At 30.7% G+C, this 27,899-nt stretch overlaps 4 protein-coding genes across 6 annotated transcripts in view; 1 reads left to right on the plus strand and 3 right to left on the minus strand.

The window, feature by feature from the left end:
- Positions 1-5,129, minus strand: part of LOC113520493 (uncharacterized) — a 65,094-nt gene extending 59,965 nt beyond the window's left edge. Inside the window, exon 1 of one of the 3 annotated variants that reach the window (XM_026905834.3) lies at positions 4,769-5,129. In XM_026905834.3, the coding sequence (XP_026761635.1) occupies positions 4,769-4,832 (64 nt within the window). In that variant the 5' untranslated portion in view covers positions 4,833-5,129. Of the gene's footprint in view, positions 1-1,975; positions 2,131-4,768 lie in introns of those variants that run through there. The other 2 variants (XM_026905833.3, XM_031910440.2) reach the window with 2 other exon arrangements.
- Positions 5,130-9,560: 4,431 nt separating this feature from the next.
- Positions 9,561-12,573, minus strand: LOC113520679 (cyclin-dependent kinase 2-interacting protein-like). Its single transcript, XM_026906083.3, has 4 exons — positions 12,348-12,573; positions 11,737-11,976; positions 10,351-10,509; positions 9,561-9,761 (listed from the first exon to the last, which is right to left on the minus strand). The coding sequence occupies exons 1-4, from the start codon at positions 12,391-12,393 to the stop codon at positions 9,646-9,648; spliced, it is 561 nt and encodes a 186-aa protein (XP_026761884.1). The 5' UTR covers positions 12,394-12,573; the 3' UTR covers positions 9,561-9,645.
- A 949-nt stretch (positions 12,574-13,522) lies between these two features.
- LOC113520675 (DNA-directed RNA polymerase II subunit Rpb4) lies at positions 13,523-15,602 on the plus strand. The gene is made up of 3 exons (XM_026906079.3): positions 13,523-13,771; positions 13,856-14,036; positions 15,343-15,602. Exons 1-3 carry the CDS (start codon positions 13,711-13,713, stop codon positions 15,515-15,517), a joined length of 417 nt encoding a protein of 138 aa, XP_026761880.1. The 5' UTR covers positions 13,523-13,710; the 3' UTR covers positions 15,518-15,602.
- Positions 15,603-19,899: 4,297 nt separating this feature from the next.
- LOC113520584 (protein FAM117B-like) lies at positions 19,900-26,775 on the minus strand. Its single transcript, XM_026905961.3, has 7 exons — positions 26,006-26,775; positions 24,529-24,656; positions 24,083-24,230; positions 23,243-23,382; positions 22,152-22,251; positions 21,331-21,434; positions 19,900-20,844 (listed from the first exon to the last, which is right to left on the minus strand). The coding sequence occupies exons 1-7, from the start codon at positions 26,217-26,219 to the stop codon at positions 20,689-20,691; spliced, it is 990 nt and encodes a 329-aa protein (XP_026761762.1). The 5' UTR covers positions 26,220-26,775; the 3' UTR covers positions 19,900-20,688.
- Positions 26,776-27,899: the final 1,124 nt, after the last annotated feature.

Raw genomic sequence — 27,899 nt, forward strand, 5'->3', positions numbered from 1 at the left:
GGCGGTCCTGCACCGTGCGTGCAGTAGTAATAAAATTGGGTGTCGTAACAGGCGACTATGGGAACTTAACGATCGAGGGATGGACAGCAACGTCCCTCTTAAAATATCAGAAAGCCTAACTGCGGTTGCCAATCAACCTGCCAAGCGTGGCAACTATTGGTAAACCCCCCAAAAGGGAGGCTTATATTTAACAGTGGACGGTTGAAGGCTGATATGATGATGATGTTATAAAATAGTAATACTAAAATATAATAAAAACATATAAAAAAATAAGATTAAAATTGTAAAAAATTAATTCTAAATGGACATGCCCACCTAATTATCGGCTACAATTTCCGCGAAAAATATGTTTACAATGTTTTACTAATATGAACGCATGCTCTTTATCACGTAGGTAGGTATTTTTGCTATTTATAACTTTATTTATTTTGAAAGATTACAAATTCAAGATTACCTATATTAATATCAGTTTGATACAGTGTATACACGAGTGCATCTGTTAATCTTTGGTAGGTACATGACTACATTTTCAAATGTAATTTTACTAGTATAATAAAATTGTAATAGTATTATAAATAATTAACAAGAGCAACAGAAATCAAAACAACAACTTTTAAAAATTTTGTGTGTCTATTTATTCCCTTCCTTCATCACGTAAAAAGTACTAAACAAAATTGTATGCAGTTTTCACGGTTGTATTGCTGAAGGTTTAATATAAAAACTGTTATTTTATATGTTGATACGTCATGATTTTCCTACCTTTGAAATCCACGTGTACGAAGTAGCAAGCAAAAAACTAGTAATAAATATAATTACCAATAGTCACTGACAGATAAGCAAAATGATGTTTGTAACTATTATAGAGTTATAAAAATTTCATTATATTAGCAAGTAAGGGCGACCACTTTTAATGACCTTGGTTTGCACCTAACGCAGTGTACTTAACACATTAAGTATTAAATACTTACTAATTAGTTTAGTTACTTGTAGTTAAGTTTAATTACGAGTATATTGCTGGACACACGTACATGCATACTTAATGATTTTTAATCGTCATAGGTTTATGAAGACGTATTTAAATAAAAATTAATTATGAATTAGTATATGTAAAAAACGAAAGTGTGTCTAACTGAAAACTACATACTTAGAAGCCGCAAATTGTACCGCAGAGAATTTATACTTATCTTATCATCATGTAAATTAGTTCCCATTATAAACAATATATTATACTAACACGATGTTTAATTTGTATTTAAGTGATGATGATCACTCTGTTCTGAGATGGTGATGACATTGCAAATTATATCTAGGTACTAAGACGCCTTTATGTAGGTCATAGCAAAGTTACATTACCATAACTTTTTTGTAAGTTGTCAGAGAAATTCTGTTTATTTTAGATACTAAGCTGATACGATAAACTTAATTTTTTCCAGTGGCGTAATAATAGGGTGGCAGAGCAAGCCACGCCAAATGCCACGGGCCCTTGGCCTGAGGGGAGTCCTGGTCCGAAAGGTCGTGAGCACAGGAAGAATCTAATATTTGTTTTTGTTTTGTTTGTTCAAAAACATACACAAATAATACAAACAAATTATCAAGACAAAGAAAAACTACACAACTGAGCTATTTTGTAAATCTCTGATTTTTTTATTAATAAAAATAAGAAGGTTCTATTCGATGAATCATAGACTCCAGATGGTATAGTTACGCCACTGATTCTGTCAATTGGCAGTCACGAACAGTTTGTATGGGATGGCTATTTTTCCAAGTTTTTTTTCATATTGCGAATGACAACAAGACGAAAGACAATTGATAAAAAGGTAAAACATATTACGTTACAATCGTCAGGTGTCATGTCCTAGCATCTGTCTTATTATACTTTTCTTACAATTATAGGCAGATAAGAAAATTTGTATAAGTAGATATCTATATTATTATAAGAAATATAAGAAGGTTAAGATATATTTATTGTACTCACAGAGACATCTGTAAACTCGTGTCCATATATAGAAAATTATATCGTTGTGTATTCGTATATTGAGGTTCTAGCGTTTTCTAATTTTTCACAGAACGTTTTCGTACTCTTTTAATTTATAGATAGGTATATTTATAAAGTGAACACTATAGCGTTATCTCGCAGAACGTATAAAACTGACTGGCAACTTTGTACACCTGAGACGATCACTTCGATGATAGAAGCCTTTAGTAAACACATTGTTTACGCTTGTTTTGTAAGTTTACAGCCAAATTCTTGACCATGATACATTGTGGGCATAGTCTATTAGCAAAATCTTATCTAATCACTGCAATGAAATAATTTTTATTCACTGATATGTAAACTAGTAATAACGGAAAACAATACCTATAGGCTATACATTGAATACTCATGTGAATGAAACCGCAGGTAATTGGATCTTTGCGGTTGGGTACGGTACATATGTAAACACGGGCGTGTTCCATAATAAGTATTTACTTGTTATATCCACGACTTCATTACTATTGAACTATTTTAACCTTCTCGTGTACTATTTTAAAGTTTCTATAGCCTGTGTCTATATTCGAATAGTTTTGAAAAAATATCAATTTAGCCATTTGGGGGTAATTTCTAAACTTCATATAGCTTATTATGTTGATCTATATTTATTTTCATATATCATGAAAGTTCCCTTATAATCAGTCTGGCCGATTTTAAGTAAAGAGAAACATACAAACAGAGAAAAAGAATTAAAAACCATGGTTTTCAATTTATGTAAATTCATTGTATGTAGGCATCTACTATATACCCATAAAGAATCTTATTAAAAATTTGATAACCAGTGTGAGTTTCGGTATGATTGACAAATATGATTTGATTATATGTACAGAAGATTGTTGTCACCATCGTCATTATTTCCGTCATTGATAAATTCGTCATAATGGGCCAACTGACCCGCCTTTATCTTCATTTACCATCTCACGCTAGAACCCCGTCAGTATATACAAACAAAGCATGCGGGGTTACCGTTTAATTCATAAAAAATTGAATAGATAGTGTAAATATAAAAGATAACTGTTCGACATTTTGTTTTAATTTATTATTAGATTCCACGGTTTCACAAAACAAGGGCATAAATTACCATTTTATTAAGAGAGAGATAACACGTCGTTTCTCGAGTTATATAGAACAATGAAGTTCTTCTATTTGCACACCACTATCATATTAGTCTTTTGAAGATTACACAACATTTTATAGCAGCCCGCAATCCTTGCATGTAAATAAGGATACTTAATGTAAATAAGAAATTGACGTAGTAGGTGTTTCAATAAATTTATTACACACAATTTTATTGTATTATAGCTTAGGAAACTCGAAATAAAACCCTGATATCTAAAACAAGGAATAATGTTGAGCCGGCAGTATAGTGGACTCGCTGTAATCTTTGTGCAGCAAAACAAGCAAAAAAAAAAATAACCACATAACTAAATATATGGAAAATTATATTTTCTTTAATGGATGACAATGGAATGGCAACCCTGCCTACGCTAACAGGATATGCTGGCGGGGCATCAGTGAGAGATGATAGGTGAAAATAAAAAAGCAGGTCAGTTAGCCCATCGTGAAGAATACACCTGGAATTCAGCATGATGGTTTCCAGAGGGGACCACGTGAAGGTCGACCTAACAGGGTATATTGCTAGCAATGGAGCTGGTAGGTCGCATTACTAACAATCCCTTCCCCCAAATGACGAGAGTTCATTAAGACACTCGTTTTTACAAATTTAATTGTTATTGATAATCTTTATCGATATATCAATTAGTGTTTTAATAATGCAGGTGATTAAAACAAGTGGGATAATACAAAATGGAATAGTAGGTATCATTAAGATATAAAGTTAGATACCTATAAACATTTTCTTTCTGTGTACTCTTGCTATTTAGTAAAGTTGTTTTGTGCAAAAATATTTGGCAGCGCAATATATTGGTCTGTTTGAAGGATTAATGATAACGAGTAATAATGTGGAAAAAAGGAGTAAGAACGGATCTCTTCGATGGTCGATGCGGAAAAGTACGATAACAATAGGTACTTAAAAATGTTTATGTCGCTATTATATTTCTAACAAACATGCCATGTATAATATATACATTTTATAAGATGTACCTATACACCTCTAGATAGAGACTTAAGTGTATTAACTATGGGGACTATGGAAAAAAAAGAGAGATTTTTTCAAGGATTGCAAAGCACACGTAATATAAACGCTTACTATCAGATGGATATGTTTGTATGTCATAACATAATTGTGGTGTATAGATATATATATATATATATATATATATATATATATATATATATATATATATATATATATATATATATATATATATATATATATATATATATATATATATATATATATATATATATATACTCTGCCATACTGGCAAACAATCAAAGAATTCATCCATCTGAACAGTTACCGGAGCCTACTCGAATGCCTGCAATATCAGAGACATCAAATACTTATTGCCGACACTGAAAAAAACCATATTACCTATTAGGTATAAATCTCTTGGAAGAATCCTATCTTCTAATCTTCAGAGAAACTTTGACAGGAAATACATTTCACAATGTTAATGTTTACGGGAGTAAAATCCTCTAACCGTTAACCACAATCTTTTACTAGTTAAGTTAATAATATTTTTATTTTTTAATTAAAAAGTACATAACGAGTTTATGAAACAAAGGATCTACTTGTATTTAATAGTATGTAATAATGATGTGTTTACTTACCTTCGTCCTCCTCGTCTTTTCCCCCAAGACCAATCACGAGGGCACTTCTCATCAGGTGACCCATAATATCTAAAGAAAGTTTACGATGCTGTCTTTGCGCAAATTTATTGGGAAACGCGCTCTCATAAAATTTACTACATATGAAAGAAAATATAACTACAGAGATGTGAGTACACGATAACACGAATTATAAATTTTAATAAAACAAAAGATTACATTAAACCAACAATAATTTTACCGCCCTAGTCGGTTCAAGAGATAATCGGCTACATCTCTGCAGCAATTAGTTATTGACACGTGAATATGTTGTAGACGAAAGTCAAACGAATGTAGCTTCTGTCGCTACTGATGTATAAATGGTGTGAAATAGTGCTAACCGAAATTACTAGTCTGCTTGGAAGCTGGACAGAGGAATACGTGGAGTAGAAGTCGGCATTGCATACATTTAGAATATTATATATCTAATACCTACTGAGTAGGAAATAGAGATATGTATTTAAATTTTCTAATTTGCCGTAGCATGATACGAGACGATAAACGATCACGATGTAATAATAGAAGAGCAGAATGCAAAGCAATAGTTCTATGAAAATGCTTATACTTTTCGCGACGACGTCATAGATATCTATAAAAATCTAAAAGCGTGATTACGTAAGTTACATAGGTACTTTTGTTTTCAAATTACCTATACTGTGGTAAAATAATTATAAAAATGCTTGACCGTAATCAACCTCACTTCTGATAGAGGTAATTTGAATTGAACTACCTAATTTACTTTGATGGAAATATTATGTTATTAATTAGTCCTACAAGTTAATGCTTATCTATATTATTATATACCATTAGCATCTCAATCTCAATAGTACCTTTGTATTTAATTTAACGACATTTATTTGAAAACATAACTAGATATTGGGTATAATCTTAATGATCATAATTTATTTGAAAATTATTAAATGTCGTTTATATATTTATGTCGTTTTCAGTTTATATATTTCATAAATATATAAACTGAAAGCGACTCCATGGCAGATGTTAGCGTATAATATATTGACTTAAGTAAGGGAACAAAGAGTTATCTGCGTTCGCGCCGACACTGCCGAGACAAATGTAAACAACCGTCAGTTTTCCAGTTACTGCAGGTACTGTATAATGAAACAGAAACAGATAATGCGGAAATTAAAACTGGAAATTTACCGTTGAAAACTCATTTCATAATGGAAAAACACCAACAAAAAACTTAGAAGTTAAATATAGTAAAAAGAAAGCATAAAATGGCCCAATGGGTCGAAATGCGGTAGACAGAAGGTATCTATTTATATAAACGGACTCAATCAGTCTTAAATAAAAACAAAACAAACTGAATCCTATTAGTTTTGAAAGTAACTACAATAAATATAAGTTTTGATGATTGTTTTTAATGTGTGAGAATGGAATGGTAAACCTCTCTTACGCTATTGCTATACGCTGGTGGAGCACCAACAAGAAATGATAAGTGAAAATGAAAGCAGATCAGTTGGCCCATAGTAATTAATTCATAAAAAAACAACCAAGATGATTTACAGGGGGAACCGCGTGGAGGTCGACGTGATAGGGCATATTGCTAGCAATGGGGCCGCTAGTTCCCATTACTAGCAATTCCTTTCCCCCTGAATTTTTGTATAACTAATATATAACATACCTAATATTGGAAAATATTTACTGTTCATGTTTGAATAATTTAAAAATTATAGTCACTTTTTTCGTATTTCGGAGGGCATGTAAACCCGTCTTTCCGGGTTTTATGTTATAACAAAGGTAGCCTAGATTCTCTTGACATTAGAGGTAAATATAGGTACTCTTTTTTCTGTGGTAACATACTCAGACGGGAATTAGAAGTAGCAAATAAATATTACGTTCCTATGAAAGTTTATTTATTAAAATTTATATAACATTAAAAAAGCATGAATTCGATTAAATATATTATTTTATATGTGCATTGTGAGGTACCTGTAATAAATACTATATTTGATAACAAACTGTAGACATTGAAATACCTTTAATTACGTAGACTCGTTCGCATCTCGATATAAATAGAAATGGTTAGATCTCACGGCACGAGGTAACTGTGTACCTAAAGGGATTCCGCTTTGAAAATTGACCCAAATTGTAACAGGAAGAGCGCGCTGTCATCATTTCACGCCCAATTAACTTTTTGATCAGCAACTTGGTGACACGATATTTTATTTGGCTACGTATTAGATTTACTGACGGCGATGAAAATTCTCTTACATCCGGGAAAGTTATATAAGTATATAACTTTACTATAAGTATATACTTTATAATCTACCTACATTTATGTATACTAGTACACTCGAGTAGGAATGTGGCCTTAATTTCATATAAGTAATACTATATAATACTAGTTGTTTCTCGCGGTTTTGCCCAAGATGGTTTGAATAGTTTCTATTATTATCACGATATAATCACGGGCACTAAACCATGATACTTTCCTCAAGAAACCAGAAAAAAATAGTACCAGAATTCAACGCGTCCAAATAAACAAACAAACAAATTCTTCCGCTTTATGATATTTGTATTGATATTAGAAGGTACCTGCTAGAAACGAATATTCAAGATTTGAATAATATGCAATGAACAAAGCTAGATTAAAGTTTCGATTACGAATATGTGGCAACCCTGTCTTTTTGGACAGATGATTTGACGACGAAAAGAAGATGCTTGCTATAATATGTACGGTGAGAGTAAAAATATTATTGTAACCAGTTGGATTGATGTCTGTATCCTTATATCTCCTGCATGTGTGGTGTAGCGTTATATAAGAATATTAACTGTGCTTGTATATCATAACTCCGCTGTTTTATTGCGTCTTATCCTCATCGCGCGGTTTTCGCCCGTGTACCAACCCCAAAAATACAAATTAACGTGATTATGAACTTTATAGATTTTAAAAATTTAAGATTTTAAGCTTTTGGCTATTAATGCACCGCTAAAATGAGTATTCGGACATTATGTCAGTCAGTTTTTTGTCATTCGTCCTAACGTAGGGAATCTGGGGGGAAAGGGATTGTTAGTAATAGAAACTGAGAATCCCATTGCTAGCAATATACCCAATCAGGTCGATCTCCTCGTGGTTACCCCTGGAAACTATCATAGTTAATTCCTGATGAATTCATCATGATGGGCTAACTGGCCTGTTTTCATTCTCATCTATCACCCTTCACTGGTGCTCCGCTAGCGTATCCCATTAGCGCAGGGGGGGTTACCCTATCATTTTCACCCATCAAAAAAAACGTAGGGAATCTAGGTGTTTGTTGATGTTTTTTTTTTTCAGTTTTAAAGTTGCAGGTGGTTATTTAAATACATTAGAATCTTTAACACGGAAGGTATATTTAGTATTCAAAAGTGACATCAAGCCTTGTGGGAACCGGCACAGTATATCTGGGGTGAATATAGAGGTTTCAAATACTTTTTATGCAACTTAGAATGGCAAACAAGCTGATGGAAAGTGGTAACCGTCGCCTATAGACATGAGCAGTAGCATGGACATAAGTACATATACTGTTTTGCCCATGATACCCTCACACGTTGCCATTCCTGAGGACTAAGGTACTTCCTCTGTATTTATCTGTGTATATGTATATATCTATAAATTCATTGCCATACCCCAACATTCTAACCAAAACACGGCCTTGCAAACACAACTGCTTTACGGTATTTTTTTTTATACTACTCAGAATGGCAAACAAGCTAAGGGTCCACCTGATGGAAAGTGGTAACCGTCGCCTATAAACATGAGCAAACAACTTTTGTAGTTTCCCTTTGGTGATTTAATTATTTGCCATTCTAAATTTAATTACCTAGGTAAAAAAGTATTACCTAGGTAAAATTCAAATAATATCTATAATTTTATCGAACATAAATATTTTTTGTTATATCACCTAGCTAGTTATGAAGATTTTACTTCATAAAACACTCGTGTTTCTGAACGAAATATAACACCTGGTGGTAACCCATTTGTGTATGGTTCTGTTTGGTAACGGTTGCCATAGATTCAGCCTTGTTTTCGTTTCACTATCAGGCCCCATCTAAATAGTCCGATTATACTGGATAAGCCGGAAAAACAATTTGCTATGCAGTCTTTGTTTTATTTGTATTAGACACACGATTAGTTGAATATTTTTTATACTTGTATAATTAGGTATTCTTATAAAGTTTGCGCATTCGATTATGAGCAACAGCAAAAATTGGTATTTAATATGAGTAAAAAATTCCCGTGTGGTCCCGCCATAGAATGGGTCCCCCCTTCCTTTCCCGTGATTATCGTAAGAGGTGACGAAGTGAACAATGGGCAACAGCGTTTCTCTTAAAACATCATTGAAGCCCAAATGCGGTTGCCAACCCGCCTACCGAGCGCGACAGCAACTAATAACCCCCCCCCCCCTCACTTATATTGGGGATACTTATGTTTAGCAGTGGACAGTTAGCGGCTGATATGATGATGATTAGAAAAACAATATTTTAATACCCCACCAATTTATTAATAGGTATTATATTCCATTTAAGGTTTATTCATCATATTTACTTATGTTTTTACTGTAAACAAGATTATGCGTTCAGTATCTAAATTTATAAATTTTAATTAAGATAGAGATAGATACTTTAGGTATATGATTTACTAAAAGTATTTAGATGGTTCTAATGATGAAAATTCGGATTCCGCACACTCGCGCAAGCAAAATAGCAGGGTTTTCTTTTAATAAAATAAGAAAATAAATAAAACAGATACAAGCAGAATGTATTTGTGTGTATATTTTATAAATATACACTAAAATATATAAATTCTTAATTTTTATGTACATTATATTTAACATTCTTCAATTCAAACCAACTTCAGCAAATAAGTAGGGGTTTGATTCAAAATAAGGCTCCAACTCCCAGGAACTAATATAGACATCTATTAGCTTCTCATCCCTGCAGTGTGCAATATTTTCTGAAAAGATAAAATACACGAAGACGAAAAAATGTTATTAAAACCTACAAATATTAGGAAGGGGATGGGCAATCCCAGACATATATATTTTCCATCCGTTATACGTGAAAATAAGCGGTTTACACAAATATGCTTACGAAAATACATCTATAGAATACATTATTAGTCCTTTACCTATAATGATGATAAATAATCAATGTATTTACTCCCTGAGTATCAATATAACAATTTATGCTACCAGATATTCTGCATTGCTTATAACTAGACACCTATAATCTCTTTCTATCCAGAATATATCTTACTAATATAATAAAATTGTAACTAAATGATGTCTGTACTCGTACATGGGAGATATCTAAGAAAAAAATATATAAGACATCTTAATAAGTATAGTAGAAGCCAAAACAATATTTTTTAGAAATATTGTCTCTTTGTCTATGTGTCTGTCTGGCTATCGGTATATTTTTTCAGACATCATGCAAAAAATGGCAGTACCAAATTAAAAGTGGTAATGCTTAGTGGGTTAATCAGAAGCACATATATTATATTTAGGACTACAAATTATTTTAGAAATGATTGAATTAAGTACCTGTGATTATTTGTTTCAACCTATATTCTTTTTGTAAAGAGAGGAACATTTTTTCCACACTATCGGATATAACACTTGCACTCCATGTAAAGATTACTGGTTGACCAGTTATTTGGAGTTTGGCTAGTGCTTTCAATTGATTGTTTAATATTTCAATACCTGAAATTTTACATGTACATAATTATAAAAATAAAAAAAATTATGATCATCATATACTTCAGCGACAACCTTAAATGCATTGCACGGAGTCAGTGGATGCAGGTGGCTCAGGACTGTTCCTTATGGCAGTTTATGGGGGAGGTCTATATCCAGCAGTGGATGAATAATGGCTGAAATGATGATAATGATACTTCAATCATATTTTACTTATCAAATCAACAATCATGGTGGTCTTAATGATATAACACAAGTTGTCACTCTGTAAAGGTAACCACCTTTATTTTATTTCTCAACACAATACAAAATTTGTACTAATAAAAGATTATGTCTGTACTGTTCTGAGAATTTTCTATGAAATATTATAATTAGTTGACTTAGCAAACATTGTTTTTTTCCTACTGTCATCTATTAGGTTCTTATTTTCTAATTAGAATAAGAATTATCCTACCTTTCAAGTTAGTGCAAATAACACATATTTATAAAAAAATATTGAATTTTTTAATGGTTTCAGAGATTAGCTTAGATATGGGATTTTTATATATTAAGAAATGTTATAATATTGTATAGATCCTCCTTCTTAAACTAAGACTTAACAATTGATAGATAAGCTTAAATACATTTTTTTCAATAAGTAGAACCTTGAAAACATCTTGGTTAATTTGAGGTAATTTTATAACTGATATATTTTTTCTCACACTAATGTCTACTAATAGCACAGGTGGGGTTACTATTCCATTGTCTTCTTATTAACTTTAATAAGAAAATAATATTACCCAATATTGCCACACTAGCCAGGTGACTTAAAATAGGGTTTTTTAATTTGAATTTTCTTTCCCTTGCATTTATTTTGGATATTTTAATCTATTAAAAATATTTTTTTTCCTCCTTATACTAATATTATAAACAGGATATACTTTATGTTTTTGAGAATTTTTTTGTGTCTGTAAGAATAAACTAAAAACTACTCAACCACACCACAATTATCCACATGTATATTATTATCAAAAAATTAGAGATTAGAAAAATACAATAATATAACCCAAGGTATCTAAAATTTGCTTATTAAAGCTAATAATATAATTGATTTTTCTATTTATATACTTGTGCAAAAAATAGTGGTGTCATTTTGTAATTTTCCTTAGTCCATTCATCCAGAAATATTTATGAAACTGATAAATCAATTACAACATATCATGTAAATTTATAAATTAAAGTATTACTGCATACCTTCTAAAATATTTTTCAACTCATCTAATGCTTCAAGAAGACCTTCAGTTAATGGTTTAAGTTGATGTGGATAATAATAATCTGTACATTCATGTAGTTTCAATGCCGATATCCCTCTGCATAGTTTTATTCCTTTATCTCTAAATCTAGCCCAATCATTTAAAAAGCTGTGTAAGTTACATATATGAGTGAACACAGTTTTAGAGATTCCAGGGAAGTCTTTATTAGGAGTCATAACTTCTGTAATCGTAGTAAAAATATTGTAGTAAGCTATTTATAAATCAAAATTTCAAAGCCTTCCTATACAAAACTTTGTTGTGATACATCATAATTATATATCAGTGGACAACCTATATTTACCGGGGAGGAAAGGGATTGTTAGCAATGGAGTTTGACAGCCCCATTGTTAGCAATATGCTCTATTAGGTCAACCTTCACGTGGTTACCCCTGGTAACCATCATGAACAATTCTTATTGAATTGGTCACGATGGGCTAACTGACCTGCTTCATCCTCACCTATCATCCTTCACTGGTGCCCCGTCGGTGTATATCGATAGCGCAAATGGGGTTATCATTCCATTATCACCTATTAAAAAAAACCTATATTTACCTTTAGGCAAAAAAGTGCAATCTGATTCAGGCACATTGTTTGTCATTCTTTTTTTTATATTTATTATTAAATTTAATATAATGTATTCCTAGAAAAAATAATAGACAAGAGAATACGAACAAATAAGAATAAAAAATAATAATAATTAAATTTTATAAATTTAAATATTTGTACAGTTTTTCTATAATATTGACAGTTGTCTGATATGTCATTTAATTTTCCCCATATTGTCATTTAATTTTGACCACAGATTAAAAAGACTAGTAGTGACTGTGGCATTCTCGTTGTGTGCCTACGAACCCAATGTTGTCAGATATGGCAAAACTATCCAAATTCTATCATTAATAATTATTTCTGATAGAAAGATAGGATTATTAACTTGTTTTTAGGATTACTACACTCTTAGGATTACTTATATAATATATCACAAAGCATCACAGACATTATGTTTGTGCATAAATATAGATTATCAGAACACAGTGGCATATAACACTTTACATTGCATAGACAAAGTACTCAGGCACATTTAAACAGGAAATCAAAAAATAAATAAATGTTCCTATTTTTCCTTTCTTTGAAGTTTACTATGTTGACAATATATTGGATTTGTAAGTCGCTTCAAATCTAAAAGTCTTAAATGTATATATAAAAAAACAAGTGTTGAATATTAGAGTAGCAGTTGAATACCTAGCTTATTAGAAGTAAATATATATGGAAATATGACCAGCGTGAAAGTAGTAGTAGCACTAATATAATACAATAGATTATTTTTTTTATAGTCCAAGTAATTGACAGTTTATTTATAACACAACATCCACTAAATATATAAAATACTATATTACACTATTATATTATAATATTATTTAATTTGTAAAGACAATTTTAGACAAAAGTCAATTTATAGAACACCAACAAATATTAATATTACTAGGCAATATTTTTCTTTTTCTATTTTCAAATTTCCCTGAAGAGTTTATTAATACCTAGTTTGCACTTTAACATTGAAAACATGTATTTCACGAAAATTAATCAATCATTTTATATACATTTACTAGACAACTAAATAAAAATGAAAAAAAACTATACAGGGAAATAAATAAGGAAAGGAAATGACAATTTCTTAAAGAAAATAAAGATGACTAACAGATGAATTAAAATCAAATTACAGATCAACACAATAAAATCTTTGGTTGAAACTACTCTGTACACAGAATACACAATTAACTTGTGTTTACTATTTTTATTTGAATTGTTTCAGAAATTAATTTTCAATGTATTGGTCTTTTACCGGCTATTTATTTGTTTTTGTATAAAGTTTAACTTTATAATAAATATTATACACAAATTATAGAATTGTAATACAATGTCCGGACCAGTACAAGACGTTGTAGAAGAAGATGCAGCCGATTTACAGTTTCCTAAAGGTTATATCTAATAATTGTTTTTTAATCAAACATATTATTTAAGTTTGTCGTTTATTACTTTAATTGTAATATTAATAATTTTAGAATTTGAAAATGCTGAGACTCTTCTTATATCAGAAGTAGATATGTTATTGGAACACAGAAAAGCTCAGAATGAATCTGCTGAGGAGGAACAAGAATTCTCTGAAGTTTTTATGAAGACACTCACTTATACAAATATGTTTAAAAAATTCAAGAACAAAGAAACTATTGCTGCTGTAAGAAAGTAAGTTAATTGGGTTCTTACTGTAAAGGTAATCACCTCACCTTCTGGTATGGATTTGCCTGCTTAAATTAAGGTAGACAGTACTTTATGTATATAGTTTAGGACAGAGTTTGGTATCCTGTGGTTCGAGAGCCACATGCACCTCTTTGGATGTGAAGCAGCGGATCTTTAGTCCCATACATTATTTATTTTATAAAGAAATTCTATATTTCAGCCATTATACTTTATTATGCAATTATTCAATTGAATATTAATACAACTCAAATAATACAATTTAAATTAAATTGAATCCTGACCCAGATATGAACTGGAACAGTGATCATGGCCTTTATCCACAATGTGTTGACTCAACTCTTTTATAAATGATTTTGCTTCTGTTCCCCACATATCCATAGATTCAAAAGCAAAAATATAAAAATATATTATCCATATATTATTTATTTTATAAATAAAAAAAAACTTTCTTAATAGATTAACATAGATTAGGTTCTGAATTTTACTTATGCTTATATATATATTAAGTACTACTTATTGTTAGCAAGATAAATTTTTGTGGCTCTTTAAAAACTTTGAAACTTTGTAAATTGTAATTTTTGACTCTTCAGACTCAAAAGGTTGCTGACCCTAGTTGGTCTAGGATAATATGATTTATATGTACATAGTCTGTTTTAATACAATTTAATGAAAGGTAAATTCACTGCCATATCCCACCCTTCAAACCACAGCGTATACTGATACCACAGGTGGGGTATTCCATTATTACCTTTCAAACTGAAATACAGCCATGCAAAGATAACTGTAAAAACACGAATGGGACTAAGGTAATCAAGCAAATTACTTTTGTACTGTCAGTCTGTACTGTAAGTCTCTCTGGTATATCTAATATATAAAATTCTCATGTCATGGTGTTTGTTACCAAACTCCTCCAAAACGGCTTTACTGATTTTCATGAAATTTTGTGTGCATATTGGGTAGGTCTGAAAATCGACCAACATCTATTTTTCATACCCGTCAATGATAAGGGTGACCCACCTCAAAATTTTTTTTTTATTTTTTTATTTTTATTTTATTATAATTAAGCATTGAAAAATATATACAACTTAAAATTTTCATCGTTTTACGATCAACCCCTGTATTTTAATCGCGATTTTTATATACCGCAATAGGGTTACAAGATGTCAATCCAATATAATAATTATAGTAGGATAAATTTCATGTATAGTTCTAAAAATAATGTATATGGTAAAACAATGTTTGCCGAGTCAGCTAGTATATTATAGAAATGTGTAATTTTGCTTCTTTCTAGCCTTCTTCAATCCAAGAAACTACATAAATTTGAAGTAGCAAGTTTAGCCAACTTATGTCCAGAAACACCAGAAGAAGCCAAAGCTTTAATACCTTCACTTGAGGGAAGATTTGAAGATGAGGAACTTAGGATATTACTAGATGATATTCAAACGAAACGCAGTTTACAGTACTAGAAAAATATTTTATATCAAGTCATTAATTTATACTTTTCATATATTGTTACTATTCAATTGATACAATAAAAATAAATTCTATTTACTGCAAATTTATTTCAAACACAAATTCCAATATTCATTGTCTTAAACAATATAAAACAAATTTACAACTTCATTAACTCAGGGTGTTGATTTTTTTTTTTTATTTAAAATCAGTGGTTTAGAGGTTGGGAACATCGTAATGATCAATCATTTTTAGCAATATCAAAACAGCCTCAAATTAAGTTTTCATTTTAATGAAAAAGAACAACCCACCTCTAATGTCTGGTTATCTCTAAATTTCACTAAAATTTGAGATATTTTGCTGGAATTATTTATTTATATACAAATATCATCATAGACGTAGAATACTGACGGATCTCACAAAGATTACATATGAAGATCCGTCGGTATTCTACGACTATGACGATATGTAGTCCAAAACTTGAAATTTATGGTTTTGTTGTTCAGACAGTGTCACAAACTAATATTTTAGTATTTTTGTTTTTAGACTTTTAGCGTATGTAAGAGAATTTGAGTCTTGGGTTTTTAAGACATTTATGGAAATTTCGGATATTATAATAATTATATTATTTTACAACATTTATAGACATAAATCTAAGTGATATGTCAAACATTCCATTGTAACATTTTTATAATTTAAAGAATAATTTTAAATACAATATTTAAATTGATATGATTTTTTATCTGAATTTGGTAAAATTGAACCCTTTAAATATAGTATTTGTTGCTCCCTGCCACCACAAAAATAAACTTAACTCAGTTTTGAAATCAAGTATGTACTTGCAAACAACTTGATTACAATAAGTATAGAAATAATTAATATGATATTTCCATAAAGAACAGATATATTTTATACAAGTACTTTTAATACTTTGTATAAACGGTGCAAGTATTACACAGGTATAATGCATTATGTATGTTTAGTAAAAACACGTCAAGGTTATCAAAAAAGGTAATAAATATTATTTTAGTACCTATAAAAATCTCGATTGTGTTAAACTTACTTTTTTTTGCCATAATTTAATGTCTATTAGCTGACCTGGCAAAGTTTTTGCCCGCTACCACAGCCTAACGGATCCATTTCTTTTTATCGGAATAAAATTATTTTACCTCTCTAGATGGAGGTAACAGTACACTTTTACAAATTTTGATTAAAATAGGTTGAATAGTTTCGAGGACAAGCATCAACGAACATTGCTTCAATATTTGATTTTTGTATAAAAAATGCTTTTATTGAATGGGAGTAAAATAAAAAATAAAAGTTGTTAAATCAGTCTGTATATTGGATATGTCTGCAATACAGCAAGATACATTACAGTGAAAACAGGTAAAAGTGATAAAATATTGGAAACAAAAATAGTAATTAGAATTTCTTCTCTGAAACAAAACTATAATAAAACCATTCTTATCATTACTTAAAAAGTAGATACTATTAATATTGATGTTAATTAATGCCTCCTAACTAAACAAGCCTTTTGTTCAGCATCACATGTAAAAAAACTAAATGAATTTTTTTTTTATCAATAAACCTCAACAATTTTAGATAACTAAAACTCAACAATCCTTTGATAATTTTCTTATTTGCTAATTTTGTTGCCTAAACATTATTCATTAACAAAATGCTAAACAAAAGGTTTGCTCTTTATATAAACTTATATCAATGGGCACTTTTGGTTTAGTTTAAAAGTTAGTATTTAATCTAATATCATTAATAAAAATTACAAACTTATTATTTATCTAAAAGCAAACATTAAAATAATATTAATCATCTATAAAAGAACTATCAAATCTAAGGTCCTAGCATATTACTTTATGGTACAACTTGCAAATCTCCTACCCTGAACATATAAAAATATCTTTATGTACTTTAAAAACATCTACAATTCCCAATAAAGACATTTAACACCTCCTGTTTTTTTAAGTATAATATTCTATTGATGGAATATTTAAAATGTCTTTATCAAGGAACCTTTGTCCACATATGTGGCTATTAAATTAATTATAAGGGGACATTGTTATAGCACACATTTATTAACAGCTAATAATTTACGGGTCACTTTACTAAAAATACTAATCCTTAAATTAGGTAACATTTTATTGGGAGAGGCTTACATAAATCCTAAATTACAACCTGGACCTGTGACATATGTCTTAAGTATGTATATTGTTAGTATATAAAGCATATTATTGTTTATCGAAATGTGGAAATCTATAAAGCGCCATGGAAGCTGACAGGAAGCAAGGCAAATCTAACCACAAAGCTTACACTGTTACAAATGTGTGTGAATCAGGAATAATTTAGCAACTGAAAAGTGTATTGAAGGTGATGATAGGAAAGTATCATACAACTGTTTTTGAACATATGTAAGAGATTTTGTAATTTGATAGCTTATTTTTTAACATTACTACTAGATATTGCACTTATTTTAGAGACATTCTACATTCAAACATTCGGAATTTAAATACTGGCTCGGTTTTAATTTTAATGTTTTTACAGAATATGTTTTGTTAATTCATAAATATTTCATAAATGAGGAAAACATATGATGATAAAAGAATATTATTCAGCTATGATTCAGCTCGTACTGACATACAACCCCGAAGATACCATAGATATAACAAAAGACAGAAATATATCTTGAACACCATGCTGTGTCACAAGTCGGTCACTATACACGCACACAAACACACTTCTATATGCTACTCAGCACCTTCAGTAACGCGTTACAACTTATGGATACTGCTTACTTTGTGCACATATCAACAATGTTAATCATCACGAAATATATGCACCGAATCTCAGTTCCCAAAGTTGTTAATCACGTTCAACATTCATTAACGATTCGCTTACATATCACATTTATCAAATAATCAATAATACTAATATACATAGCAACTGGAAATATTACAATCACAATGTCTATATATATTCAAATTCGGCATGTATCATAAGTGTGGCTCCTTTATAATATGTTTTATTTGAGCAATGATAAGATTCAAAATACTCTATTCTCGAAAGGTGAGCCATCCAAAATATATATTAGCCATTAGCTGTTATAGTAATATACAAAATAGTACAAAATAATTGCGTACGTCCAAAAGCAGATCTAACTATGTTTATGTAAGTTGTCAACGTTCTACATTATCAGTCTCGATGTTAAAAATGCATTTTGGCCAAAACGAGAGATCCAACTAGCGTGGTCCATTTGTTTCCAAAATGAATGATGTATAACAATGGTACATACCTCCCCAAAATACCTGATACAGATACTGTGACATACATTACCTACATAAGGGTAAAATTAATATACAATATTACAGCTTCAGTCAAGAATTTTGAGTCATAATTTTGGTAAGCTATAATAATAATTAACTAATTAAAAAAAAATTAAGACTTTCAAGACAGGCACTTACATAGAATACTAAACACTAAGCAATTGTCAAGATACCTGTATCAAAGTACGAATAAAGTTTAAAAATTTCAGTCTATTTTCTTTTACCAAATCCCACAATTTAAAGCTCCTTGAATTAGAAAAATTCAATGTAATATTTAATTAGCGATGCCCACAATAACATACTCTGGCCCTCTAAAAATTTGGTCTGAGATAATATTATCCCCAGTTTTTTATTAGAAATACAAACGAAACCATATGTTGAGAATTAAGACCCACTTACATTAATATTCTTAAAACACAATTCAACTCAACTTTTATTGTTTATAACAGTGTTATGTACATAGTATTTAATAATAGAAAAAAATGAGATCAAATATATATCCAGTCATATCATGAGATGGTTTCTGCTGGAGGTATGAGATACAAAAAATATTGTAACTTAAAAAAAAAAAAAGTAATAATGATACAGTACTTTTCGGGATACTCATATAATTTTCTTTGTTTGGTTTTAATTTAAAGTATTGTGAAATAACTTTGGTTGATTTATAACTTAGTACAGGGTTGAATCATAAATTGCGCCCAGTCAATTATTCTATTAATTTTTTTTTCTATAAAGATATATAATTTTATTGTAAATTTATCAATATTTTTATTAATAGACTAATTTGCTGGACCGGCTTCAAACCCTGTATATTACTATATTGTTTTTCACAGCTACTTGCATCATTTTTTTAATAATTACAACGGGATTTATAGTCTCACTCACAGTGCAATAAATTGACAAGCACTCAATATTCATATATGTTGTTTCTGTTGCGTATTTTCCAGTTAGGTCGTACTAACGCGATCATATTATTGTCACGACAGGGTATAAATATATGACAATACTCATAATATTTAATACATTTAGATGATATAAAAAAAGTTATATTTTGTTATATATATATATATATATGTTTTAACAGAAAATATATTAATATCATTGTTATAATGTAATAAGCTGTAAAATGTGTATATGATATGGTGTTTCTTATGCATTCAATGTTGTATGTGTAATGGTTAATGAGTAAGTTAACACAATCATTTCAGTATTAACATAAGTAACAATGACAATTGGGCAATTTTCTCACAAAAATACAAAATTAGGATAGATATGTATTTTATCAACAGTTATTCAAGTTTAAGATGGTTTAAATACATACTCAAAAAAGTGCTTATTTTGCTTAATTGCATTAATGCTTACTACAGTTTGTGAATAAATTGTAATAATAACACATTTTTTTAAATAAGGATAAACTGAGATGTATATATATAAAAAAAAAATTTCAACAATTATTCCATCATTACAAAATGTAAATTTTGTTACATACAACTTCGTAAGTTACTGTAAAGTTTAGAGCCTGTATATTGAGCGGTATTTTTTTTATTTCAAGATGGATGCTTATCTATGCTATGCTCGCGAAACTAATGTCTGTCATAGTAATAGGTATAGACTGTATAAAATATGTACAGGTAATTTGAATTGTAAGAATAATTCATGAGTTACAAATCAAAACACTTTTCGAATATAACATACTACATTAGGCATCAAGTAGTAAATTCATTAAACAAAGAGAATTTTCTGGATTGCGCATAACATAACCTGTGTTGGCTTGTAGAAAAATACTGGTGTAATGCTTTCTGACACTGTATAGAACGAGTTTAATACCTTTAAATTACATAAAGGATGAGTCAGTGAGAAGTGGATGCGGGCGGTGAAGGCGATGAGGCTGGTTGGAGAGGCTGGAACGCTGAGCCGAGTGAAGGCCGCAGCGTAAACCCTGGCGCCGCTGGTTTCATTACTAGCACTGGATCCGTATATGCACCTTCTCCTGCTTTTAAATTCACCTGAAATTATTAATATATACATAAATATTCATCATGCTATATTACTCATTCATTGTCTACTATTGCTGAACAGGGAGAGGCGGGGGGCGGATTATCAGTAATGCGGACTACCAGTCCCATTGCTAGCAATATACCCTATCAGGTAGACCTGCACGTGGTTCTCCCTGGAAACCATTGTGTTGAATTTCAGGTGTATTCATCATGATGAGCTAACTGACCTGCCTTATCATTGTTACCTATCATCTCTCACTGGTGCTCCGCCAGCGTATACAGCGCAGGCAGGTTACCATATGATTATCATCTATTAAAAAAAAAACTGTTGTTGAACATATCAGTACTTGAAAATGATGATTAAAAAAGTTTTGAATTACTTGCACCTATTGAGTCCCAGCATATTTAACACTATCAATTTATTATCACAATTAGAAAACCTACACTAACATCCCATTGAATGCTTGTACATAATACGATACACGATAACGTTACCTTTTCACAACCATCTGGTGGTTCACGGGCTAGGAAGCGATTTATTTGTGGCGAAGTACCGAGTTTAGATCCATCCAAATCTGGCGATGAACATACACTGCCACCTGAAATTATTATACGTGGATTATTCATAAACTAATATTACTCTATTGTTTCATGTAATAAGCAACAATATAGTTTCAATGATTATTAATAAAGCTTTAAAATTACGACGTTACTTCATTGCATTATAAAATTATAATGGCTACTGTAACTCCTAATTTTATCTACATAATATACTAAATTGTGGAAGCATTCATAATAAAAAAAAAAAAACGAGAAAAACCATGCTAGGAAATGTCAAACCGTTCTTGTGGTTGGTGCATTGTAAAACTATTGCAAGAAGGGTATTTTCACAAAAGCCTTAAATTATTTTATAGACCTGTGGCAAGTAGTTCCGCAGAACCTCCACTGGAGAGTGACCCTCGGGATGGTGGATCTATGCCCACAATTTATTTTTTTATATAATATGTACTATTGTAATATCAGCTGAATTTACTACCATTAGACATGACCGAAACTGTCTCAGCATGGTCAATATATGACATGCACAGATTTAAACTGTAGTAGCTGCTTGTAAAGGGTTTTCTTTTGAAAATAAAAATCTTTTTCATAAAATTAAATCCATACTGATTATAAAATATGATGTATTTCACACATATATTTGTCAGTTGTTAGGTTTTCACAAATAAAAATATAATAAAATATATTTCCTATGTTTTTCATTAAAATAGCATAGTAGACAATTAATAATTTTAAATAATTATTGACTGATCAAGTACCTGAAGAATGAGCTGTATGACAGAGGTCATGTGGTGTTTGGGTATTGACAGAACGCCTTAAAAGCTCTGCTAATGGGGCGCGATGTCCTTCTGGGGTTACCTGAAATATTTACATAATTTCTCATTAATGATCCAAAACATACATACATAAATATACATATTATAAAAAATAAAAACATTAAGAAAAAAAAAAAATTAATAGATAAGATGAAAGAGTGGAAGAAATGAGTTTCTATATTTAGGTTCATTGTATACAAGGGAAGAAAAAAAGGAAAGTGTGATGAAGATATTGAAAGGAGAGTGAAAGTGAGAAACAGAGTAAACGGTACAATTATGGCAAGCAAAAATATATTGAGCAAAGCTCACCTTACCATAATTCAGGGAATAATGACACCAAAATTCATGTTAGGAAGAGAATTATAGGTATGCCAGAAGAAGCATGAAAGTAGGATAAATACTGTAGAGATGAATGAGAAATAGTGTATTTAGAGAGAAGTGTGGACTGAAAGATGATGTACTGACAAAGATTGAAAAGGGAATGTTGCGTTGGTTTGGTCATTTGAAAAGGATGGATGAAAGAAGAATTACGAGTTTTATCAAGCATGAATGAATGGAAATGTTGGTACGTACGGTACAAATAGGCAACATGTTGAAAAAGAGCAAGCATGTACAAAAAGACGAATGTGGAGATCTATTTCAATTGTAGCATTTGGTATTTCTTTGTTTCTTCTTACTGTATGAAAGACAGGCGTGACAGATACATATTTTCTTTTCTTTTTTTTATACAACTTAGAATGGCAAAGAAGCTGACGGCCCACCTGATGGAAAGTGGTAACTATCGCCTATAGACATGAGCAGTACCATGAACCTTACAAAGTATACTGTTTCGCCCATGATACCCCCCATGCATTTCCATTTTTGAGGACTCAGATATTATTCCTCTGTACCCTGTACATTCGTATGTATGTACATTCTATATTCTGACAATCTTTTATAGTAAAAATAGAATTTTTTATATTATATACATGGATGTACCTCTTCAGTTCAGACACAAAATTTCAACAAAGGAAGAAGTATAAATTTGCAGTTACCTTATCACGTAGTCGGTCCAATTGCGGAGTCTGCGTACCACTTGCTGGGTACAACACAAGTCTTTCTATTTCTTGGTTTAATCCTTCTACCGACGAACGGGCAGCTCTTAATGGTACGCTACCAGAGCCGAAGCGGGACCCTGGTCAACACATTTTTGATATTTAAATCATTGTCTAAAATTATCATGGCTTTAAATAAATTTACTATAACTGTTAAATTAAAGACTCTGGACTAGTCATACAATACACAGTATGGTTTCCTGACAATACCCCTGCATGTTCAGCAATTATGTAGTAAGCACAAAAAATATCATACTACAGAATAATATTTTTAATATAGTAATTCAAATAAATCATTTAATAATACTATATAATATATAAGAGAACAACTTAAACTAGAGGTGAGATACTCTGATGCAGTGTCATATGCTCCCTGAAGAAGACTTCTGGATGAAATCGAAACAGTTGTCGGAAGTTACAAACAGTATGTTCATAAAATTCCTATTGTACATGTATATAGAATGAAAGAAGAAATAGTATATTTCTGGCTATGACTCTGTAATTGTTTAGTAGTTGTTGTTTGTACTTATTGTTGAGAGATGAAATCATATCTAAAAAGTCCAATTTCACTTTCTATATTGACTAACCATATTGTTTATATAGAATATTTTTACTTCTAGTAATGTAGAAATAAATCACCATTATATATACATATTATAATTTATTATATAGATACATAGATAATTTGTGTGTAATCCTTTATCACCCTTCATCTATTGAAGTTAAAACTTTGTATAAGTTACTAGATCAGTGCAATATTAAATAAAAATTTGTACATACATAATCCAGGACTCATGGACTGTGAGGAATAATCCCCCGAAACGGAACCCTTGTGAGGTCTTTGTAGGCGACTGCGACGAAAGCGATCTAGTTTATCATCATCAGAACTCCTAGATGATCGGCCTGATGCTCCACCTCCATCATCAGTCTATAATATAAATTTTTAAATAATATACTTTCTCAATATCATATACCTATAGAAAACAAAAAAATAAAATCATATTCAAATAGTTTTAAATATATAATTTCATATTTATTAATAAAAAAAAAAAAAATTAAAAAAAAGATCAATCAATTAGAAAAAAACAATTGGAACAAACAACAACATGAAGGGCATCATGAGCAAACAGTATACTTGGGGGGAAAGAAATGTTATATATTAGTAATGGGGTAAAACACCATCCAAAATTTAAAATTTAATAATTTAATTAATCTATCAGACTTACTTGTGTAGACTTATCAACTTGTAGCTGACCAGCATGAAGGTAATAATCTCTAGACCACTGTCCTTTCTGATCTAGTGTATCCAGTGAAGCTGTACGTCTGATTACATTGGAACCAAAGCGACCTTTACCTGGAATGAGATTAGCATATAATTAATTTTATTAATGATATATATATATATATATATATCCATATATATATATCCATATATATATATCCATATATATATATCCATATATATATATCCATATATATATATAGATATTTTTTGCATTCACAGAATCTAATAGTAAGTGGTAACCATTACCACATACAATGCCATTAAAAGTATGGTATGATTAATACTGTTATGCTTTGGATTTAGTAATTTTAGAGATATACCTTAGAAATTAAAATTGAATAAGACAATAGCACACATGGAGATATACAGTATTTATCTGCTATATTTATAATATAGCTAATATAAACCTAATTATATAATAAAGCTAATATAACCTATAGCTAGCTATAAACCTAATTTTGGCAAGTTATGTACAATACATATGTTTACAATTTATAAAAAATTGTAAACAGCCAGATTCTTTTTATATTCAAATTAATTTTTTTTATAGATTTTGGCTTTATATAAAATAGTACAAATATAGTAACATAGAAATTTAAAAATTAATTTACATTACTGGTGTTGAATTGTGGTAATAAATATGTAAATAATAAAAAATAAGTTTTTTTTTATAAATATTAATAATTGACTTTCCAATAGAAAGCATTGAAAAGACATTGTGATTATTGGTCAATATTTAAAAAATAATTTAATAACATAAATTCTACCACAAATTTAAGTAAGATCTGTAATGAAGCACCAAAGTATGCATTGTCATTTCAATTTGAAAGGTCATTGGTAAAATGTTACATACCTACTAGTGATCTTTCAAATTGAAACACCTTAATACACTGTAACAATGCATAAGAAGTGCCAATAAAGTATAATCTGCATTTTTGGCATACCCAGTAACATGGTATAAATAAATGAACATAAAGCAATAGTTCAACTCAAGTACAAATTTAGTTCAATATATAGAACTATTTAGAAAAATAGTTCTATATATTGAAACATTTGTTGATAGTGAATAGGTAGACATAGATACAACTTAAATTTTAACTATTTTTTATACATCATAATATCCAATATTTTAAAATGTTAGAATTTTATAAAATATTATTATAAATATATAATATATTTATAAAATATTATTAAAAATGGGAAGAGGTATTATTTTAGAAATGCATATAAAATGTTACATACAAAATTAGATTCTATATCAGTAATGCCAGTTTTTAAGCATATTCATTATTAATCATTATTATCCTCTATAATTGATAGCAATGTCTGAAAATAAATAGAGATCTATAGTAAATTTTATCTATGTTTATATAGATGTATTAAATATATCTAAAATTAAAAGTATAAGTATAACAAACCTTTATAATTGACAGCACCAGGACTCCGTTGTCCTGACAGAGCGTGATCTGGTGATATTCGTCGCCAGATATTCGTGGGAGACAAAGTTGGGCTGTTGCCACTGTTCTTCTTAAGTCCTCCACTCTGTTTCATCACAGAAGATACGGGTAAGGTCGCTCTCATCGGCCCCTTGCCGACCGGGCAATCGGACTGTTTTCGAACGCGCCCGGACATTTTTACCGAAATTACGAACACGAATTGAACTCAGAGATTTCGTATCACCCAATAAATTTTTAAACTTCTACCTCTGCACTAATAAAAAGCCAAAGTTAATCATCGACGCCGCTGATTCTTTGTACAGAGAGCGCCGTAGGCCTCGATAAACAATACCTACTTTAACAGTGTAAGTACGGTAGTCACAAGTATGAAATACGGTAACCATTGGCTTCCAACGATAATAATGATATACTATATCTATTTATTGTTCGTTTAGTTGTTATTACGTGAAAATATAATTACAAAGCACACAAGTCACATTTTTTTCCACACAATGGATGATTGAAGCTGACAGATGACAAAGGGACATCGCGCCATTCCTCTTTTATCTTGGTAGAAAATTTTAAATTAAACGATTAAACTGTTGGTTTATTTATTGCAGGAATTATGAAAAGGTATTAAAAATATTCAAACAGATAAATTATTGACGGTGATTGAAATAAATAAGAAATATTAGTTGGCATTGCAATTAACAGCTGATTATTCCGCCATGACAAGCTTTCTTCTATTTTTGTCTACGACATCCATTATTGCCATAATCAAATACTTGTAATATTCTATGTCTGTCTATAGTTTTTCATGCATGACAAATTATGTATATACGAGGGTAGATCGAAATATTCGCGGCCTAACACATAAATACTTGAACAATTTTAATGCAACTGACCTCATTCGATTTGCTTACTCTCTGGTTGTCACATTGTAAAATTCTATCGCAATAGTATTATCTGTTTTAAAATTTTAATATTAAAATTCTGAATTTTGTGCAGCGTTTTTAAAGAATGGAGAAAACTGAGCAACGTGCGGTCATCAAATATCTGTTTAAAAAAAACTAACTCCAAAAGAGATTCACGAAGACGTTAACAACATTGGGGGAATCTGCTCCGCCGGGGGTTGGGGGGGGGGGAAGGGATTGTTAGCAATGGGGTTTGACAGCCCCATTGTTAGCAATATGCTTTATTAGGTCGACTTTCACGTGGTTCCCCCTGGAAACCATCGTGAACAATTCTCGTTGAATTCGTCACGATGGGCTAACTGACCTACTTCATCCTCACCTATCATTCTTCACTGGTGCCCCGCCGGTGTATACCGATAGCGCGGGTGGGGTTGCCATTCCATTATCATACATTAAAAAAAAATCTGCTCTGTCGTATACGACTGTGAAAAAGTGGGTTGCAGAATTTAAACGCGGATGAGAGAGTAATGAACATGACCCTTGCTTCGCCCAGCCTACAACGTCTACGACTGAAGAAAACATCGGGAAAATCTGTGATCTGATATTGGCAGATCGGAGATTGACCATTAGGAAGATTGCACTATATATAGAACTTGACACTATTGGCATCTCGTATGAACGAACACAAAACATCATAGTCAATGAACTTGGATTTTCTAAGGTTACTGCGCGGTGGGTACCTAGATTGTTTTCAGTTGAACAAAAACGAATACGGCTCACGATTTCTCGCGACTGTTTGGAAATGTTTGAGGCTGATCCACAAGATTTTTTGGCCAGATTTGTGATAATGGATGAAACCTGGGTACATCATACACCCCAGAGTCAAAACAGCAATCCAAGCAGTGGAAAAAACCTGATGAACTGGCTCCAAAAAAGCCAAAGCAATTTTGTCAGCTGGCAAG

The sequence above is a fragment of the Galleria mellonella genome, unplaced genomic scaffold, assembly GCF_026898425.1.
Source record: "Galleria mellonella isolate WM207_F2 unplaced genomic scaffold, CSIRO_AGI_GalMel_v1 utg36, whole genome shotgun sequence".
NCBI lineage: Eukaryota > Metazoa > Arthropoda > Insecta > Lepidoptera > Pyralidae > Galleria > Galleria mellonella.

What these genes read in the sequence shown, in the direction of transcription:
- LOC113520679 (XM_026906083.3), bottom strand. Translation starts at nt 12,393, where the DNA reads ATGACAAACAATGTGCCTGAATCAGATTGCACTTTTTTGCCTAAAG. An exon ending in GTTGAAAAATATTTTAGAAG is followed by an intron (nt 10,510 to 11,736) that starts GTATGCAGTAAT and finishes GTAAAATTTCAG; the next exon opens with GTATTGAAATATTAAACAAT. An exon ending in GTTGAAACAAATAATCACAG is followed by an intron (nt 9,762 to 10,350) that starts GTACTTAATTCA and finishes TTATCTTTTCAG; the next exon opens with AAAATATTGCACACTGCAGG.
- LOC113520584 (XM_026905961.3), bottom strand. Translation starts at nt 26,219, where the DNA reads ATGTCCGGGCGCGTTCGAAAACAGTCCGATTGCCCGGTCGGCAAGGGG. An exon ending in TGGTGCTGTCAATTATAAAG is followed by an intron (nt 24,657 to 26,005) that starts GTTTGTTATACT and finishes ATCTCATTCCAG; the next exon opens with GTAAAGGTCGCTTTGGTTCC. An exon ending in CACCAGATGGTTGTGAAAAG is followed by an intron (nt 20,845 to 21,330) that starts GTAACGTTATCG and finishes TAATAATTTCAG; the next exon opens with GTGAATTTAAAAGCAGGAGA.
- LOC113520675 (XM_026906079.3), top strand. Translation starts at nt 13,711, where the DNA reads ATGTCCGGACCAGTACAAGACGTTGTAGAAGAAGATGCAGCCGATTTA. An exon ending in CGATTTACAGTTTCCTAAAG is followed by an intron (nt 13,772 to 13,855) that starts GTTATATCTAAT and finishes TAATAATTTTAG; the next exon opens with AATTTGAAAATGCTGAGACT. An exon ending in ACTATTGCTGCTGTAAGAAA is followed by an intron (nt 14,037 to 15,342) that starts GTAAGTTAATTG and finishes GCTTCTTTCTAG; the next exon opens with CCTTCTTCAATCCAAGAAAC.